The sequence below is a fragment of the Vicugna pacos genome, chromosome 24 (genome assembly GCF_048564905.1).
Source record: "Vicugna pacos chromosome 24, VicPac4, whole genome shotgun sequence".
Taxonomy (NCBI): domain Eukaryota; kingdom Metazoa; phylum Chordata; class Mammalia; order Artiodactyla; family Camelidae; genus Vicugna; species Vicugna pacos.
Window position 1 is genome coordinate 2,649,137 of NC_133010.1, and position 21,850 is coordinate 2,670,986.

The 21,850-nt window shown below is 36.5% G+C and overlaps 1 protein-coding gene, 1 long non-coding RNA gene and 1 pseudogene across 3 annotated transcripts in view; 1 reads left to right on the top strand and 2 right to left on the bottom strand.

Annotated features, from left to right (window-relative positions):
• Positions 1–18,422, bottom strand: part of LOC140688912 (uncharacterized) — a 140,318-nt gene extending 121,896 nt beyond the window's left edge. The window contains exons 1-2 of the mRNA XM_072948887.1: positions 18,419–18,422; positions 18,230–18,381 (exon numbers count right to left, since the gene is read on the bottom strand). Of these exons, the coding sequence (XP_072804988.1) occupies positions 18,230–18,381; positions 18,419–18,422 (156 nt within the window). The remainder of the gene's footprint in view (positions 1–18,229; positions 18,382–18,418) is intronic.
• LOC140688892 (60 kDa heat shock protein, mitochondrial pseudogene) lies at positions 9,470–11,106 on the bottom strand (annotated as a pseudogene).
• A 25-nt stretch (positions 18,423–18,447) lies between the features above and the next one.
• LOC140688851 (uncharacterized) overlaps positions 18,448–21,850 on the top strand; it is an 82,234-nt gene continuing 78,831 nt past the window's right edge. For both annotated transcript variants that reach the window (XR_012063692.1, XR_012063693.1), the window contains exons 1-2: positions 18,448–18,547; positions 20,505–20,558. This is a non-coding gene — a long non-coding RNA (uncharacterized lncRNA). The remainder of the gene's footprint in view (positions 18,548–20,504; positions 20,559–21,850) is intronic.

Below are 21,850 nucleotides of genomic sequence, written 5' to 3' on the forward strand. Positions count from 1 at the left end.
TGCTTTAGCCTTTCAGAATTAAGAAACAATGATTAAAGTAGAAAAAGGAAAAGCTTGTGGAAGTGAAGCCGGATACCCTTACTTGAAGGGAACAAGTACGAGGAAGTCAGTGGTAAGGCAAGCTAACAGCTGTTCACGTTTACCCAGTTTGCTCACTGAGAAGTACACAGTACATGCACCGGACCTCAAGGGAAGCTCAGATCCCAGTAATCCTGGAGTTTAGGAAGTTTACAATTAAGTATTTGCAGCCATACAAATACATTAAGTCTGCATACTAAAGCCACAAAGTAGACGGTCTTATTATGTAGGTGATAAAGTTGAGGCTTAGAAAGATTAAGGAAACATACTGAAGGCTTTGCTTATGTTTTGTAAAAGGAGGGGGCAAGATGTGGTCTCAGATTAGCTGTATTTCAATTGTCATGCCTTTTGTCACTACTGAATACTCTTCACTATAAGCGTAAGAGCAGAGGGCAGCAGGGGCTGATTCAGACACCCTTCTGCCAGATTCCCAGCCGTGGCACAGCACAGAGCAGCTGTAGCACAGCCTCGCAGGTACATTCAACATCAACATATGCCATGTCCTGCATGTGGACATCTGGCTCCTCCACAAAAAATGGATAACAAGGCATAAAATGCCCTATCAGCATTGTAACGTAAAGAACTGAGCTTGGGAGCAAACATTAACAGTCTTTGGGATTCCCTAAAATACTTCCATAAGAAAACTAGCCTTTCTGTAATTGCTGGCAAGAGAAAAAACAGACAGTGTCTTGCTACTGTTTTCTTGACTCTGGTTTTAGCCCTCAATTCCAAAGGCTGGGGAAACAAGGAGTGATATCTGTGGGTTTTTTCTGTCTTCTTGAATTGATTATAAGCTTTTAAGGACAGGGGTCATGTCTTTTTCATCTCTGTTTTCCCAGACTTTATTTCAGTGATTGTCACATAGCAGCTGCTAAATAAATATTTAATGAACTAATGGATGAGTTAGTGAATAATGACAAATGAAATTTATAAAAATTAATCAAAAGAGAAAGTAAACTCTGAGGGACAATATGAGCAAAGAAAATGTTTATTGACAGTACAGATGTGAGGTAGAAAAAACAGGAAGCGGTTGTTTTCCATAACCCCAAAGCTTAATATGCTTAATATAACCCCGAAGCTAGTTAAAAACTTTCAAATAATTTAAAAATGATTCAACTTTTGGTTGAGAGAAAATCCAGGAAGATAAAGGCCTTCAGAAAAGGAATATTAAGTTACTACATTTTCTTGCTTAACGAGTCACTGATCATGTTTTGCAGTGCAAGAGATATTCTTAATGATGTAGTTACACTGAGCACATCACTTACTTATTTTTTCAATTAGCGAGTCTTTCAACAAGCATAGACTGGTCTATGAGCTGTGCTATCAGCTGCTTTGAAGAGGCTGTGCTATGTGATTATATAAATGTAAATGGTCATGAATTACCACATAGTCTAGTGGAGAAGAAAGACACTCAAACAGTAATAATACCATATCTAGGGTAATGACCAAGATGCGCTTAGAGGAAAGATGTGGCACCAGCACATCCTGGTGGATCAGAAATGGCTCTCAGATGAGATGATACTGGGGATGAGTCACTCTCCTCCCAAGAGACAAACTCTGTGTTAAGCTGACCTGACTTGTCCACCTACACAGGTTCATACCAAAATACCTTCATTTCTCCACTAGGGACTCTATTCAGGAAAGTATTATAATCCCCGTGGCCCCTCCTCATCCTCCTGTCAGAGCATGTTCAAATTATTTTATCTTTGTAATTCTCACAGGAATTTTAAAACTGTGTATGTGCTGGGATGGGGACACACAGGTGGTAGGGATTAATACAGACCTGAAAACAAACAAGGAAAAATGCAGTAATGTTAAGTGACTTGTTTAAATCTGAACATCTACTAAATCCAAAAGAATCCATTTGTCTTAAAAATTGGTGCCTATAAATTCTACATAATCAATCTGGCTCATTGGCTGAGACTGTGATCAGCATAATTACAAATTTTTGGAATAAATAAGAATAATTTAGTTCCATCAGCTATATATAAAGAAGTGATTAAATGATGGTTCTAGTCAGTGAACTTCTGAGAAATTCATAAAGTCATGTAATCACAACCATGACTGGGATACAGAAGTTTCCTAACTGAAAAAAAAAATCTCCTATTTTACTCAAATCCTCTCCACGTCTCAACCCATGGCTACCACTAATTGTTTTTACTTTTCTAGAAGGCCACACACATGAAATCATACAGTATGGCAGTAATCTTGACTCTGAATTCTTTCAGGACACAATGCATTTGAGATTCCTCTGCATTGCTGCAAGTTCTTTTTATTGCTGAGTAGTGTGCCATTGTATCAGTGTACACCCATAGGACATCTGTTTCTAGATTTCAACAATTATAAATTATTCTGCTACAAACAGTCACATGCAGGTTATTTTGTCAACAGCAGTATTTATTTCTCTGAATATATAATTAAGAATGGAACTGCTGGGTCATATGGTAAGAGTATGTTTAATTTATAAGAAATACTGTTTTACATTCCCTCCAGCAGTGCATAATTTACATCTGCTCAGGTCCTCAGCACTTACTATTGTCATTTTAAAAATATGTATTCAATTTAATAGATGTGCAGTGGTTTCTCACTGGGGTTTTATTTTAGTTTTCCAATGCCTAATGATGTTGAGCATCTTTTATTGTGCATATTTGCCATTGGTATATCTTCAGTGATAAACTATCATTCAAATATTCAAATTCATTCAAATACTTTAACACTGTCTTTCAACAGATATGGAGAAAATAGTTTCTTCTATCTTTAGTTTGCATCTTTACTCTCTTAACAGTTATTTTTCTCAGAGCAATTTTTAAAAACTTGATGAAGCCTAGTTCTCAAGATTTTCTTTTATGAACCATGCTTTTGATGTTTTAACAAAGAACAGTTGAGTTAGTCTGTGGCCCTGAAATTTTTCTTTTCAGTTTTTGTCTAAAAATATTAGTTTTACACTTACATTTAGATTTACTACCCATTTTGAATTAATTTTTGTATAAAGTATAAAATGAGAGGTACCAGACTATCCTACCCCAACATATGCCTCCTTGACATCGGGGTTCTTTTGAGCCAAAGGCCACTGAGAACCAAGAGACACAGGGAAAGCTCTAAAATCTGAGCACAAGTTCTCCTTTTTTAAGGAAATTTACATTTATAAAGTCAATTTCCATTTCTTTAGAAATGTCTACCAGGAAGAGGAAGACTCTTAACAATTCTTATTAATGGAGAAAGCATTGACTTAAAGCTGCAAAGCAAACCTTACTAAACAACCCTTGTTTACTATTTTTTCCCCCTGGGCACCTTTCCATAACTTGCTTCCCCTGCCCAGAAACCCCAAATTCCTTTTCCTTTGTTTTAGCCTAAGATGATATATAAACCCAAGTTCTAACCAATTTGAGTTACTCATCTCTGAGTACTCCCATTTGTAGGTGCTATGCACATGTTATTAAACTTGTTTGTTTTCCTCTTATTAACCTGTTTTTCTGGCCAGTCTCCTTTACAGGGCCACTACTGGATAACCTAAGATGGTAGAGGAAAAGATTTTTCCTCCTTTGCAAAGGCAAGATCAACTTTTGCTTTTTGCATATTGACATTCAGTTGTTATAGTCTTTGTTTATTGCAAAGATATTCTTTTTCCATTGAATTACCTTTGTCAAAATCAACTGACTATGTTTATGTGCATCTATTTCTGCATTCTATTTTACACATCTGTATGTCTACCCTTTCACAAAGATTATAGTAGCTTAATTACTGTAGCTTAATACAGTTTACTTAAAACCAGATAGAGACTTGCAGCTTTGTTCTTTTTCAAAATCATTTTGCCTAATCCAGTAACTCTGCATTCCATAAGCAAGATAGACCCAACATACAGATATCCCCAAAACTCCTGCTGGAACTTGACTGAGATTTCTTAAATTTATAGGACAATTTGAGGGAACTAAAATCTTAATTATACTGAGTCTTCAAATCCATGAATACGGTTTATCTCTCCACTTATTTATATCTTCTTTTTCTTTATTAGTTCTGTGTAGTTTTCAACATACAAATCCTCCACATACTACATTAGACTTTGGACCCAAAATTGCTGATTCTGGGAGCAATTTAAAGGTAATTTTTATTTCAGCTTTTAATTGGTCATTGTTAGTTAACAGGAGAAAAATAATCAATTTTGTATATTGATCTTGTATATTGTTATCTTGATCAATTTTCTTTTTATTCCTAGAATCTTTTAGGCACAGTCCTTGGCATTTTCTATGTAAATAACCATTTCTTTTGTGATTATAAACAACTTTTTTCTTTCAAATCTGTATGCACTTTATTTATTTTTCTTGCTTACTGCATTGTCTAGGACTTCCAGTGAAATCTTAGATGGGGAGAATGAAACAGATATCCATGACTTGTTTCTAATCACAAAGAAATCATCTAAACTTTCTCTAAATATGAGGCCAACAGTGAGTTTGTTGATACTGTCAGGTTAAGGATGTTTCCTTCTCTCCTTAAAATGCTGAGAAATTTTATCATGAATGCATACTGAGTTATTTCAAATGCTTTTAAACATACAGTAGTATGATCACTTGGTTTTGCTTATTTATTCTGTAAATATGATACATTACACTGATTGTTTTTTTAAACTGATTTAGGTACAATTTAATATCATAAAATTTATCACCCATTTAAGTATACAATTCAATGATTTTAGAAAATTTATACAGGTGTGCAATCATCACAACAATCTAATTTTAAACTATTACCATCACCCCAGAGAGTTGTCTTCGTGTTCATTCAAAATTACTCCCTTCTTAAACTCTTGTACACTGTTGATGGGAATGTAAATTGGTGCAGCCACTGTGGAAAACAGTATGGAAGTTATTCTAAAAAAGCAAAAGTGGAACTACAATATGATCCAACAATTCCACTCGTGGCTATGTATCTGAAGAAAATGAAAACATTAATCCAAAAAGATGTATGCACCTCAATGTTCACAGCAGCATTATTTACAATAACTAAGATATGGAAGCAACCTAAGTTGTCTATCAGCAGATGAATGGATAAAGAAGCAGTGGTATATGTGTAGTACACACACACACACACACACACACACACACACACAGTTAGATACATATATGCCATGGACTACGACTCAGCCACAAAAAAGAATGAAGTTTTCCATTTGCAACAACAATAGATGGACTTGGAGGGTATTATGCTTAGTGAAATAAGTCAGAAAAAAAATACTGTATATTATCACTTACGTACAGAATCTAAAAATAAAACAAACCAGTGAACATAGTGTAAGAGAAACAGACTCTCAGGTATAGAGAATGAACAAGTTGTCACCAGTGGGGAGAGAGACAAGACAGGAGTAGAGGATTAAGTGATATGAACTATGTATAAGATAAATAAGCTACAAGGATATAATGTACAGCAAAGGGAATATAGCCAATATTTTATAATAAGTATAAAGGGAATATAATCTTTAAAAATTGTGAATCACTATTTTGTATACCTGAAACTTGTACTGTAAATCAACTATACCTCAATTAAAAATTATTTTCATCTTCTACTACCAGACTTAGACAACCTCCCCTAGACATAAGTAATCTACATATTTAACATTTTTGTTGTTCTTTATAACATGGCATGATATTACTTCATTTCAACTGAAGGTATTTTTAGTATTTCTTGTAAGGTGGGTCTGTTTATCTGGTCTTTATTTCACTTTCATATTGGAAGTATTATTTTAACAGCTTTATCAATATATAATTGATACACAAGGACCTGCATATATTTAAAGTATACAATTTGATGATTTTGAAACATATGTGAAATCATCACCCCAATCAACGTAACAAACATATCCACCATGTCCAGAAATTAGGAAGACCTTTTTTTTTCTTTCTATAATGTGAGTAGATTCTTCCACAGCCTTTTGCCTGCCATTATTTCTGATATAAAACAGCCTTCAATAGTACTGATTTCCCATGTATGAACCATTTTTCTCTTGCTGCGTTTAAAATTTTCACTTTTGGCTTTCAACAGTTTGACCATAAATTTCTAGGTGTGGATTCTTTGTACTTATCCTGTTTAGAATTTATCAAGCTTCTTGGATATGCAGACTAATGTTTTCCATAAAATTGGGGAAATTTTAATCATTTTTATCATGTATTTTTCTACTCCTTTTTTTCCAGTCCTCTCAGATGCCTGTCACATATATTTTGGTACATCTGGTATTTTCTAAAAGTTCTCTGAAGCTCTATTTATTCTTCAATCTTTAAAAGACTTTTTTTCTTCACACTGAATCATTTATTGCTAGTTAAAATTATAATGTATCAGACCATGTAGAGTTGGTCCAGGTATAAAAAAATAAGTCAACAGGATAAAATAGAGTGGAAAAATAAATTGGCACTGGATATACGACTGAAGTCACACTCCTGTTTAATGGAGAAAGGACGGACTAGTCAATAAACGGTTTCTCAAAAATTAGTTAACTGGACAAAAGGGAATGTAAACTAAATTCCACATTAAAATCAGCATTAGATGGATTGAAATGTTTAATACATAAGTTAAAATTTGAAAAGCTTTAGAAGCATTCGTGTAGAATAACTTTATGACCTCACTGGAGGGATGGCTTCTTAAATAAGACATCATGGGAAAATAATATATTTGATATCTTTATATAAAAATCATCTTTGTATCAAAAAGTGTGATAGAAAGAACATGTTACAGACAGAAAACATGTTTGAGTGCATGTAGCCAACAATTAATATCCAAAACATAAGAAGGTATTTTATATAATTCAATAAAAAAATAAAAGTAAAATAAAAATCAATACACTAATTATATAACATTATTTTCAATTACACTAGTAATCAGCAAAACCTCAAAATTATGCATTATCATTCTATTATTGTGACCAAAAATAAACACACCTATATAAATACACATACAAACAACAAAAATCACACACAAAAAAACCAAAAAACATTTAACAGTATCACATGCAGTCATGGATATAGAATATTAGAATCCATAATCCACTAATATTGAAATGTAAATTGTCAAAACTACTTTGAAGAACTATTTAGCAATATTTAACAAAGCTGAATATACTCATACCCTCAAATTTCCACTACCAAAGGTTAAAGATATTATAGATTAAACATGAGTATAAGACATTACAATAATGTTATAGTGAGATTAAAACACAGTGGAAGGAGGAAAACTGGAAATATTGAATGTAAACAAGTCTCTTGAATAGCAAAAAGAGAGGTGTGTTCAAAATATATTTTTTAGATTGGACTGAAATAACCTCATGCATATGTGCTGAGTGGAATGATGCACTGACATGTATGGGATTCAAACGCTGGTGGTAGGTAGACATGAGGGTGAATGTCAATGGAAAGTTTATGGAAATAAAGTGTTTTACAAGCTTATTGTATATCTTTATGGAAATAAAGATAATCTCTCCTCTTGGATTCTAATTTCCATCTCTGCAATCCTTCAGACAAAGTAAAAGACCTATTTCCTCAAGCAATTTCTCTATAATAAATGATCATGACAATAACATTCATATAGAGTATCTGACCCTTTATTATTTGACAAGACCTGTCCTTGCTAAGGCGTAGAGAATCAGACTGAGAGAGGCTAAGAGATTCACCGAAGATAAAGTAGCTAGGAACACAAATGTAAAATGTAAACCAATGCCGACTGACTCCAGAATTCAACTTAGCCAACTTAAATAACTTAACCCTGTCATACTGCCCATCTGACTATATACATACCAGTTCTTTAACTTGCAACTAATGTTTAAGTGTTTTCCATATTTTCTTATACACATGCTTTTTATACTGTGGATTTTTCGATCATAACAAAACTCTGAGATAGCAAGCTTCGAGATACACTTTTCCAGTTACCTGGCAATAAGCGGCTTGACAATAAGGCAATGAGAAGTCTGAGCTGAGACAGTCTTCAGTATTTTACATTTCTTGATCCATCCTTGTCTAGACTTATTCTGCTTCTTTTATCTTTCTAGTTATATGAGCCAAAAGTATTTTTTTCTTTAAAATAATTTGAGTTCACCAAAAGAGACCAGAATAATCCAATCCCAACCTTCAGTCAGATTCAGCCTTTCCCTTCCTTATGTTCTCATTAGAGTTTCTTCATATATAGCATTTAGTAAACTATCATTGAACTTTTCTGTATACATTTCCTATTTTCTCAAGCTGGAAGGTAAAGACTGTATCTTCTTAAACTCTGGAGTACTGCTTTCCCTGATTTTATGCTTCCAAAATAGTTATTGTAGGAAAAATTATAATATATTAAAATTGATTAAAAAGAATAAAGACCTGTGGCAGAAATGTGGTCCTTCAGTCAAAAGAAACTGAATTCTTCTATAATCGATAACATTGTATTTTAATTTTCCCACTGGCATAATAGGGATTAAATGGCCCTAAGGCATTAAAAGTATTAAAATGGTTAATGTAGAGTTTCACATTTTTAGTATATGTAGATTAATGGTACTGAAGATTGTGTATATGTAGCTTCTCCATTTCTTCATGAAGTTTTCTGTCTAAACATGAGAAAAAGAAGACTTCTATATTTCACATTAGTAATCGATATGAACAACATAGTATTTGCTAGAAACAATTACCATACATAGAAATAATTTCCCAGTTTTTTACCTACCGAAATATATTATAACTATTTCCATGTTGTCCATAATTTTAATTATCAGGAATACTTACTTCATTTCCTAATAAAAGTCACATTTATTGTAGAAACATTTATGGTTATGCCAAAATTTAGTATGATTTTTTTTGTCACAAATAAAACTAATTTTATCTTTTTAAATTTAAACAGATTTTTATTACAGAAAGGTTGTCACATAATTAACTATTTCTCTGCATTGTACACAATTATTTTTATTCCCCACAGTAAGACTGCTTCCTAACTTCCTATCTGGTGATGACTGGTACTAAAATTCTAGTTTTAACAGAATAGTAATAAAAATTCCTCAGTGATTTAGGTTGAAGGCAGTTCACTGGGACATGGCTCTTGCACTGTTACTGGGAATGTACAAATGTCTTTTTACTCTTTTGTCTTTCACATACGAAAAACAAGATAAATTATCTGTAGGCATGGGCAGTGGCAGCAGTAAACCATTATATGTTTTCCACTGAAACTAGTAACTGATGGTTATAGTTATTTCCTTATACAATAAGCCACCTTTTCTTCCTTCATTTCCTTCAACTGACTTCTCTGAAGTTATTGGTGAGGAACACTGCCTTGAGCTTCCTTCACAACTCAGTAACAATGGTTAAGCACTATTTCAGAAATATAACATGCTACCTCCCATACCAACTCCCGTTCCATCATTCTACCCATTAGAGGGTTCTTCTGTTTAGAACTTCCTGTGACTACATCTTCCGCTATAATTAACCAGGTCTCTCCAGCATCATCCAATAAAGTACTTCTTACAACCTTCATTGGACCTTTGATTCCTTTATCATCAAATTCACATAATCTACAAGCGTACTGCCGTAACCAACTCCTGAGGAGCTTTGCCTAAATTTCTCAGCTATCACTGATCCTTCAACAACTGAATTCTTAGTAATGGTCATTGCAGGAACTTTGAATGTTCTTTTAATAATTTCCGTATCAATTTTTGATCTGCCTTAGCTGGAGTTATTGAGTCCAAGGCTGGAATGCACTGAAGCAGAGCACAAACACCTTCCAGAACAATGCGTTCCTCAACAGCAGCTCATGTAACACTGAGAGCACCTGTAACTCTTTTTATTCACTTCAACACCATCTGTCTCAACCAACTTTCAGCAAAATTACTCCACCTGAGTTCTGTCAGATGATCATTTCACTTTATCTTTTCATATTTACTGGTTGTAATATATAATAGCTCAATGATCTCTTAAATATGTTTTGCAGTTTGAACTTTGTCACCTTTTTCTTTCAAGAGCATGGCATCATCTTTGGTCACAACGACCTCCCAACTTCTCCTAAGTCTAGAGGCTTAACAACTTCAAGATTTAGAGTCAATCCTTCTTTTTCAAACACGGCACTATCAGAAAAAGAGCCAAGATTTTAATATGCTTCTTCCTATTTAATATGCTTCTTGGTCACCAAAACCAAGAGCTTTAACTGATATAACTTGAAGACCAACTTTTAGCCTACTCAAAACAAATGTATCTAGACATTCTCCATCAACATCTTTAGCAATTATGATCAAGGGCTTACAGTGAGCATAGGAAAGTTAAGAGCAGATATAATAAACTGAATAGAAGAAATTTTCTTTCATTCAACAAAGCATAGGCATCTTGTAACTCACATTTCTGACATTTTGATGTATCAATACAGTATAGAGAAATATAACCTCAATAAAATTCATGCCCTCAGTAATTTCTAATTCATCATTAAAATGTTTTTCCATTCCTTATTGTGACAACACTCTTTCTTCTAACCTTTTTTATTGCATCAGATATGATGTAGCATTTGTCTCCATTTGCAAAACTCCCAATGTGAGCAATTTCTTCAAGGGTTGCCACAGGTTTAGACTACCTCCCAAGTTCAGCAATTACAACATCACCACATACCATCACACATCTCCTGATTTTCACTAGATCAGCATCTTGGTTAATCTTCTAAAAGCCTTCTTTGGCAATAAAACTTGCCAGCACAGCGGCAGTAGCATATCATTCCCAACCTCTTCATTTATGCTGTTGGCAACATCTTAAACAAGTTTAGTGCTAATATTTTTGTATTTATCTTTTAAATCAGTGGATTTTGCAACGGTCATATCATCTCTTGTTATTTTGGGACTTCCCAAGTTCTGCTCAAGAATCACTGCATTTCCCTTTGGCCCACAGTAACAGCTACAGCATCAGCTAAAAGGTGTACAGCGTGAAGCATTAAGAATAGAGAATCTGCAACAAAATTTACATATTTGGCATAAGTCTAAGTGTGATGAGAAGCCAGTGCCTTGGACATTGGTTTTATCCGGGGAAGGACTGTCAGTAATTGAAGCATTTCTGCCAGGCAGCAGCAGGGAATCTGTGGTGAGTGAGGAAAAACTAAATTCCTTTCCCTTGTTATTCATTTAATTTTGAGATAACCAAATTTCAATTTGAATACACTTGAATGGAATGCCTAAAGGGGTAAAATTCATCTCACATTTATGTTATAGAAACTACTTCATGCTCTTAGAACAGATACATTTGAACACAATTTTCTATTGAGTAAAACAGAATCAAAATTTGTAGTTGCAAATTAAGAACTCCTGAAGCCTACAAATAAAATGTGAAAGTTATATTTTAGGTATTATATCTGACTTATCAAGCAGTCAATTTTTTATCTACTCTAAGTTCTCTGAGAACTGAGTTGAAATTGACTTAATTTAAAAATAGAGCAAAGAGCCTTCTGCACATTCAAAATTTAAGACATAAACTCACTCAAATAAAATTTGTTAAATTCACTAATCAAAGAGTTCCTCAGGTCTTAACCCAGACTAATGCTTTTGAGTGACTGAGCAATATCCTTGTTCAACAGCCTTAAGAGGGCCTTTGCATTTTTTATCAAACAATATATTGCAATTAACAATTAATTTTGCTTCAATAAGCTTTATTTCCCATGGAAGAAAAACATGCAATATGTTTTCAACAAATGCTGCTAAGAAGTGTATTAATTTAAAAAGGCTTTGGAATGAGGGCATGGCCAAAATGGCAAAGTAGGGAGACCCAGAGCTCATTTCCTTCTATGGGCACATCAATATGACAACTATCTGCAGAGTGACTGTTGATGAGAAGGACTTGAAAACTAGCAGAAAACATTTTCCACAACTAAATTTATAAATAAAGAACCACAATGAGACAAGAAGGAAGGGCAGAGAAGTGCTATAGTCAAGACTCACATCCCTGGGTAGGAGACCCACTAATGGGAGGATAATCACAACTGCAGAGGTTCTCCCCAAGAAGCGTGGGGTCCAAGGCTCCCTGCTGCAGGAACCTGAACTGGGAAGATGAGCCAGCAGAACATCTGGCTCTGAAGGCCACTGGCGCTTGTGTAAAGGCTTCTACAGAGGGCTGTAGAAAACAGAAACTTCAGACTTAAAGGGCTCAGGAAAAGTGTCACATGCTCCAAGACCCAGCACAGAAGCAGTAATTTAAAAGGACCCTGGGTCAGACCCACCTGCTGATGTTGGAGAGCCTCCCAGAGAAGTAGGATGCAAAAGAGAATCCCTGGGACATAGATGCTGGCAGAAACCATTTTTGGGAGCTTGTTCTACCATGAGGACACTCATGCTGCCAAGTGCCACTATGCAGTTAGCAGTAGGGGCTTATCAACACACCAGCCAGTCAGCTCCAATCCTAGGACATTTTAGGTAAAGCAGCCATTCATGTGTGGGCCTAGTCCCTACCCACAAGCAGGCTGGCACCAGGACCCCAGAACCCGACAAGCAGTGCCCCATGATGCAGCCCCATCTACCTGCATGCTGCAGCCAACTTGGTGAAAGGACACTTCCAGCTACCAGCATACTCACAGCAGTCAACTCTGTAACAGAAGGGCTCATGCAGCCCACGAATGGAGCATCGCTTGAGCATTAAGCTCCTGTGACCAGAGGGGAGCATGCTGGGGCCCACAGGATGTCTCCTGCATCACGGCTACTTCTCCAAGATCAAGAAACATAACTGACCTACCTAATCTGTAGAAATAAAAACAGGTATCAGGCAAATGAGGTGACTGAAGAACATTTTCACAAGGAACACAGTAAGACTCCTGAAAAAGCTAAGTGAACGTAGAGATAAGCAGTCTACCCAATAAGGAATTCAAGTTATTGATTATAAAGTTGCTCAGTGAGCTCAGGAGAAAAATGGATGAACACACTGAGTTTAACAAAGAGATAGAAAATATAAAAAAGAACCAAACAGAGCTGAAAACTACAAAAACTGAAGTAAAAAAATACACTGCAACAAATCAATAGTAGACTACATGATACAGAAGAGTAGATCAGCAAATTAGAAGACAGAGTAGTGGAAGTCACCTAAGCAGACTGAATTCATATCAAGTATCTTTTCAGATCACAAGAGTATGAGACCAGGAATCAACAAGAAAAAAAAAATCTGCAAAAAGCACAAACATGTAGAGGCTAAACAATATGCTGCAATATGCTACTAAACAACCAATGGGTCACTGAAGAAATCAAAGAGGAAATGAAAAAAAAAATGGAGAGAAATGAAAATAAAAACACGATGATCCACAATCTGTGGGATGCAACAAAGCAGTTCCAAGAAGTGTATAGACATATGAGCTTGCCTCCGGAAATAAGAAAATTTTCAACAACCTAACTATACACCTGAAGGAACTAGAAAATGAAGAATAATCAAAACCTAAAGTTAGTAGAAGGAAAGAAAAAATAAAAATCAGAACAGAAGTAAATGAAATGGAGACTAAACAGGCAGGAGTAAATGTCAATGAAAGTAAGAGATGGTTCTTTGAAAAATAAACAAAATTGATAAACCTTTAGCAGACTCATCACGATAAAAAGAGAGAGGGCCCAAAGAAACAAAATCAGAAATAAAATACAAAGGATTAGGTGAGATTACTACAATGATATGTCAATAAAATGAACAACCTGGAAGAAATGAATAAGTCCCTAGAAACATAAAATCTCCCATGTCTGAAATCAGAAAGATATATGAACAGACTATTTACAAATAATGAAACTGAATCAGTAATAAAAAACAAAAAACAAACAGAAAAAATTCCCAACAAACAAAAGCCCAGGACTGAAAGGATCAGATACCTTTGTAGTAAATTCTACCAAAAACACAAAGGAGAGTTAACACATAGCCTTCTAAAACCATTTCAAAAAAATTGAAGAGGAAGAAACACTTGAAAACTCATTTTATAAGGCCAGCATCACCCTAATCCCAAAACCAAACACACCACACACAGAAAAGAAAATTACAGACCAATATCACTGATTAACATAGATGCAAAATCCTCAAAAAAAAATTAAGGAAGTCAAATTCAACAGTACAATAAAAGGATCATACACCATGACCAAGTAGGATTTATCCCAGGGACCCAAGGATGGTTCACTATTTGCAAATCAGTCAACATGATACATCCCATTGACAAACTGAGGAATAAATACATTATAATCATCTCAATAGACACAGAAAAAACTTTTGACAAAATTCAACATCCATTAACGATAAAAACTCGGCAAAGTGGCTATAGAGGGACTATACCTCAATACAGTAAAGGCCAAATACGGCAAGTTCACAGCTAACACCATACTCAATGATGAAAAGCTGGAAGATTTTCCTCTAAGATCAGTAACAGGACGAGGATGCTCACTATTACTACTTTTATTCAACACAGTATTCGACATATTAGTCACAGCAATCAGACTGGGGAAAAAAAAAAGGAGACAAGGCACCCAAAATGAAAATAAGGAAGTAAAACTGTTACCGTTTGCCAATGACATGATACTATACATAAAAAAAATCTAAAGATGCTGCCAAAAAGCTATTAGAATAAAACATAAATTCAATCAAGTTGTAGGATACAAAATTAACATATAAAACTCTGTTGCATTTCTTTATACTATTAACAAACGATCAGAAAACAAAATTAAGAAAACAGTCTCTTTTGCAATTGCAGCAAAAACAATAAATCTAAGAAGATAATACACATGTATTCAGAAGACTATAAAACATTCATGAAAGAAATTGAAGATAACATAAACAAATGGAAAGATGTACCCTGTTCATAGATTGGAACAATTAATATTGTTAAAATGACCATACTACCCAAGGTAGTACACAAAGTCAATGTAATTCCTATCAAAATACAATGGCATTTTTCACAGAATTAGAACAAATAATTTAAAAATTTGTATGGAAACACAAAATACCTTGAATAACCAAAACATTCTTGAGAAAGAGAAACAAAGCTGGAGGTATTATGTTCCTTGATTCAAACCATAGTATTAAGCCACAATAATCAAAGTAGCATGGAACATGAAAATTAATAAATGTATGCATATGCATGAAAGCAGCATTGTGCTGTATACCAGAAACTGACACACTGTAACTGACTGTAATTCAATTTAAACAAACAAACAAAAAAACACTACGGTGTTGGTATACAAACAGACACATATCAAGGGAACAGAACAGAGAGCCCAGAAATAAATCCACAAGCATACGGTCAATTAATCTACAACACAGGAGACAAGGATATACCCTAGAGAAAAGAGACGACTTTAATAAATGGAGTTGGGAAAACTGGATAGTTACATACAAAAGAATCAAACTGGACTAGTTTCTCATACACATACAAAAATATACTTAAAATGGATTGAAGAGTTAAATCCAAGACCTGAGACCATAAAAAAATGTTCTAGAAGAATCATAGGTAGTAAGTGCTTTCACAGGGGTCTTAGCAACATATTTTTAAATCTGTTTCCTCAGGCAAGAGAAACAAAGCAAAAATCAAAAATGAGAATACATCAAACTAAAAATCTTCTGCATACAGAAAATAATATCAACAAAATGAAAAGGCTGCTGGCTGAATGGGACAAGATATTTGCAAATAATGCATCACATCTGATAAGGAGTAAATATCCAAAATACACAACTCATACAATATCAAAAAACAAACAAAGAAACCCAAACAATTAAAAAAGGGACAGAGGACATTTTTCCAAAGAAGACATACAGGTGGCCAACAGGAAGGTGAAAAAGAGGGTCAACATCACAACCAGCAGGGAAATGCACATCTAAACAACCAGCTACCACCTCTGACGTGTCAGAATGGCTATTATCAAAAAGACAGACAACAACGAGCCTGGGCATGGTTGTAGAGAAAAGGGAATGTAAATGCGTGCAGTCACTATGGAAAACAGATGGCTTAAGAAATTAAAAATACAACTATCATATGATCCAACCATTCCATTCGATTATTTGAAGAAAACAAAAACATTAATTAGAAAAGATACATACATCCCTATTTTGTTGCAGCATTATTTACAAAAGCAAGATGTGAAAGCAATCCAACTACCCATCAACAGATAAATGGATAAAGAAGATGCAGTATACGTCTACAATGAAATATGAGACATAAAAAGGAATGAAATCTTGACAATTGTGACAACATGGAAGGACCTAGAGGGTATTAAACTAAGTGAAATAAGTCAGACAGAGAAAGACAAATTCCATATGATTTCATTTATATGTGGCATCTGAAAAATAAAACAGAGGAACAAATATAACAGAAACACTCATAGATATTCACAGAGCTGGTGTTTGCCAGAGGTGAGGGTGGATGAGAGGATGAGCAAAATGGTGAGGGGGATTAAGAGGTACAAACTTCCAGTTACAAAAAAATGAGTCACAGGGATGTAGTGTACAGCATGGGGAATATGGTCAATAATACTGTAATATGTTTGTACAGTGACAAATGGTAAATGGAGTTATCACAGTGATCATTTAGTAATGTGTAGAAATATCAAATCACTATGTGGTGCACCTGGAACTAACACAGTATTACAGATCAATTATAGTTCAATTTAAAAAATTAAAATAGTTTTATCTGCCCTATGCTATAGTAAAATCTATTTTCCTAATTAAGCATTGTGTAAATGTTTTGTGTTTTTCCAGTAACTATCTATCTAATGACATTAAAGTTTGTTTCCCAGAGCCCAGTGTCAAAATTTTACATGTGTATTTAAGTGTATGTATGTGTGTGTAAAGTATATGTACATATATATTTAATTATATCAAAGTACTTTTCCATAATTTTGATTTTTGTTTTTTATTCCCTATCAAATTTAAGCATAAGAGGAGGGCAGAAATTTTTGTTTTCCTTTTCTTGTTGTTCATTGCTGCCTCCCCAGTGCTTAGGTCCAACCATTGCACATAAAATTTCAGTCAGAATATTTTTATAATGTGTAGATAAAATATTACCCCCTAATATCATCCTGTATCTGCCAACGTAGGTAAGTAAATAAAAAAATTCTTGCCCCTCTACAATATGAAATTGATTTTTGCTGTAGGATGTCAAAAGTTAGTTAAAGTCTATGTACATCCCTTCATTTAATGAGCCAGGAGAACCCTCAGCTTTTGCAGCAAATTAGCCAGCAATAGGAGAAATTCATCTAGATATTGAAATAAGCCCCCTGGAGCTGGTGGATATCTGGGATGTGGAGCATGAAATGGGTCCATAAGTGAGGAGGCCGGGAAGATGAACTCCATCCAAGTGACAAATGCAGGAGAAAGAAGCTATAGGCAAGTTGAAAGCCCTGGGAATCCCAGAGAACCTGGTGATCCAGAACTACTTTGCTTGTGGAAAAACAAAAAGCAAAAAATAAAACAAAACCAACCAACCAGAGACACTGGCTGCAACTTCCTCCTGAATCAGAACTTTGACGAGGAAAGATACTGGGAGGGCAGGCCACTCACAGCCCCCATCCTAAGCTCACTCCACAAATTAGAAAACAATCAGAAGCCTTAGAACAAAACTAGCCAACTCCCCACCCTCCTAAAGTGGCCTCATTCCCACCTTCGCTTGAGAGAACCCATGCCAGACAGCTGTCTCCTATCCCCTGTCCCAGCCTAGCCTCCTGGTAGGACTGGGCCTCTGTCCCATTTTCCTACATCCAGATGGAGAGATGGGTGCTTGCTTCCCCCTCCCTCAAAGAATCCCTGAGACTTCCCCACTCCTCTTCCAAGGCGAGGGGAACCTAGAGCCCCAAACTCTCATCTTGCATTGGAGTGACCCAATCTTTCCATCTGGGGTGAGTACTCGGAGGTCCAAGGCCCCCTCCACTGTCTGGCATTGACCTCCAGCCCACATCCCTTTGCTGGGGAGTGAGATGTCTGGTTTGTTTCGCCCGGGGAAGGGGTAAGATCAGAGCTGCTCTGAAAGTCAAAGCCACCACCTACCCCGGAATACAGCAGTGTCTCTAATAAAGGTTTCTAACTGAATAAAGGTGTAAAAGCCAAAAAATAAAAATATAAAGCGAAGGAGCCAGCTCCCACAGAGCAGGGTGTCTGTACGCGAGCTAGGCCAGAAATCGAGACTATTACCCTGAAGCCGCTCTTGAGAGAAAAGACTTAAGGAACAGGCAGCGACGGTCTCCTACCTCGCAACTGCTAGCACGGACGTTCAGGCCCGGACATTCGGCCCCGACGATGTTTTCCAGAGCACCTCCGGGTTGCCGCAGCCACGCACCTCTGCTGACGATGGACGGCGGCCTCTGGAAGCCTCTGGAAGCCTCTGTTCCTGCCTCGGGCACTTCCGGCTCCCGAAAGTCGCGAGATTTGCAACCTGCACATGCGCAGTCCACTTCTGCGCCAGCCTGGGGCGCAGCCTCGGGCGCAGTCTCTCTCGCTCCGCGGCCTGTGTGCCGCGGGCCTTCCGTCGCACCTGACTGGGCCTCCGGGACAGGAGCTGCTGCGCGGTGAGTCTGAATGTGGAATTGTAGAGGGGATAAGGGGAGACAGTCGTCTTGGAGGATTAGTGTTTGCAAGATAGGAGGAGATTCTGGCACCGGGGGTGGGGGGTGGGGGTGGGGGGCACGTAGGTGTTTTCTCGCCCCAGGATCCCCCCCCATCTCTCGCGATAACCCGTGAGTTTCTTTTGGGAGGAATGGTCGGGGTGCAGCGACTTGGGCCTGATTCTGCCATTCTCTGAGCGGCCTCTGAAGCTCAGCACGCCCCAACCGATCCTTTTCCTGCCCCTCCATCAGGACCTTCTCTTATTTCCCACAGCCTCTTTGTCACTCAGGTAGCCTGTGGGCTCCAGCTGTGACCTATTTGCCTTCTTGGGAAACTCACGTTACTCGCCCTCAGACCAGATCCTGGCTTTTAACCAGAAGGTTAATTCAAACTAGAGAAAACAGCATTTTGAAACGTTTTTTTCTTGTATCTGGAAATAAATGAGTTGAAATTGCAAAGCCTTTTAGATTTTCATAGATAGAAGATTCATTCTGACTCAAGTAAAAGACAGATGGAAGCTTGGAGAAAGAAAACAAGGTCAATCAAGAAGGAAAGCAAAGGAAAAGAAACAGGAGGCCAAAAAAGAAAAAAAAAAAAGTTTCTTCTACTTTGTCGTATAACCTGTAGTCTAGGTCTAGTAGTTAGTTATACGCTGTGACCTGAGGTAAGGAAGAACAATTACTGCACTCTTCCTCCCTAAAGTCATAGCTGTGCTGTGGCAGATGAGCATTTGCTTATCCCGCCATGACCATGTCTTCCAAATAGATCTATCAATGTAGAAATACTGGAAGTTTCTGTGGTTGCATTGACATACTAAGCAGCAACTCCCAGAAACATTTTTTTTCAAACTTTTGAAAATAAGTTGCTTTAGTAGATTATTGTGTATTATCACGTCCTAGGAACTCTAGAATGAGCGAACCATAAATGGACGCCAAATGACCCACATAAAGCAGTATATAGCATGTTAAGACTCAGGAACACGCCTGTGGCAAATCCATTTTCAACAAATTAACCAAGTAAATTGATCTTTTTTACTTTACTAGAGGGGCAGAGAGGGGCTGGTGTTGGCAACACACAAACTAATAGCGCATAGCTATTACATGGAATGGGTCTTGGGTCATTTCATTTTTTTGTTAAATGAAGTAGTGATCACAGGATGCTGGGGCACCATGGGTGGCCTATCTAAACCACAGGTATTTGAATTACATGTCTTTTGATAAACTGAGAATACTGTTATTGTTTTACCTCCTGTGATTTTTTTTAACATCTATTTAATGAGTCATTTCCTGTGCCCTGGGTGAAAATTCAAGCAAGGATATGACTTTGATGTCATAAGAATGTGTCATTCAGGTATCTTATTGTGGCAAGCAGCTTAATTTTCTGATGGCCACCAGCTGTAGCCCTTTTGGATCCAATACTGAATCGCACGGGCTGCTCATACTCAATGATTACACACAGCAGGTGTACTAAAAAAGGGTAATTTATGCAAGATATAGGGCTCCTCTAATGGGCAACTTTGACTCATGGATTCTCAGTCAACCTGGAGAAAAGTTTCTTAAGAGAGGTCTGTGGTCTGAGATGCTTTCCTCTGTCTCCGTCAGGGAGACAGGCATATGGCTTGCTTCCAAGTCTGAAGGCTCTCCTCTGGCTCCAAGCTCTTTTTCTTCATAGGAATTTGCCTATATATATATATATATATATAAATAATAGTTTAATTTTTGAAATAAGAATAAATAATTTATATAACAATACATAATAATTATATATATAAATACACACATTTAAAATCTTGGTGTCTGCTTTTTTAAGTGCCCAGACTAACAGTGGCTTTTCTAAAAATTACAAACATAATCTCAGTTAAGAAGTTGGAATTTTGAGTACAAAGTATTAATCTAAATTCTGAATTTGTTTTAATGGCAGATCTCTCAACTAGCTCAAGCTTGCTGTCAATAGAAGCCTTTGTCGGAATGAGGGGTAAGGGTTGATTTTTGTCTCTTTCTATTGTGTTTCTCCTCTTCCTCCCTCCTTCTCCCAGTCTCTAATCTCATTAGCCAGTTTCTCTCCAGGAGATTTGGGAAAGAAGTAGAAGAGAATAGGAAAGGATTTCCCACTGGAAGCTAGCTTCTCACTCTGAGACAGATGCATAAAGCTAACTTTGGGAAGAAGTCTTTCTTGGGCCATTTAAAGAGTCCCTTTTAGGCCCTTTTCTATAATTTCTATGATCTAGGTAGATAAAATTTACCACAGTCTTTAGGAATTTTGGGTCACCCCAGTTCTTTTCTGCTAGAATTCCTCCATTATCTGATAGATGATACATCGTGATTATATGATTTATAAGAAATATGTATTTGGTCTTTATCTCTATTTGTGGCACAGAGCTCCTTAAAACCATAAGAATTTCCTAATAAGAGTAATAAAAGTGTCTTGATATTCATAACAAACCCCTTTCAACAACTCCTGAGTTTATGTTAATGGGGTGACTTTTGGAAAGCACCTAAGGATGCTAAGGGGCATCCTACGGAAGGGGGCTGGTTGCTAGGGGAGCCAACCATATAATTAGGGGTTGGAACTTTCAGTCCACCCCCTGCGCTCTGAGAAGGAGAGATGGGCTGCAGATTTAACCAGTCACTAAGAGTCAATGATTTAATCAAGTGTGCCTATGTAATAAAGTCCCCATAAGAACCCAAAAGGTTAGGGTTCAGAGAGCTTCTGGATTGGTGACCATGTGGGGATGCTGGGAAAATGGTGCTCCCAGAGATTGTGGAAGCTCTGTGCTCTTTCCCACATACCTTATCCTATGCCTGTCTTGCATCTGGCTGCTCCTGAGTTACACCTTTTTTTTTTTTAATATTTTTTTTGAAGTATAGTCAGTTTAGAATATTGTGTCAGTTTTTGGTGTACAGCACAATGCTTCTGTCACATAGGAACATACATTCATTTTCATATTCTTAACCAAAGTTACTGCAAAGTATTGAATGTAGTACCCTGTGCTATACAGTATAACTTGTTGTTTATCAGTTTTATGTGTATTAGTGAGTATCTGCAAATCAAACTCCCAGTTTATCCGTCCCCACCCCTTTCCCCCTGGTGACTGTAGTTGTTTTCTATGTCTGTGAGTCTGTTTCTGTTTTGTAGATAAATTTGGTGTTTTATTTTTTTAGTCCCAACAGCAGTTTCCCAATTTGCTGAAGAGACTGTCTTTACTCCATTCTATGTTCTTGCCTCCTTTGTCAAAGACCAATTGACCAAAAGTTTGTGGGTTTATT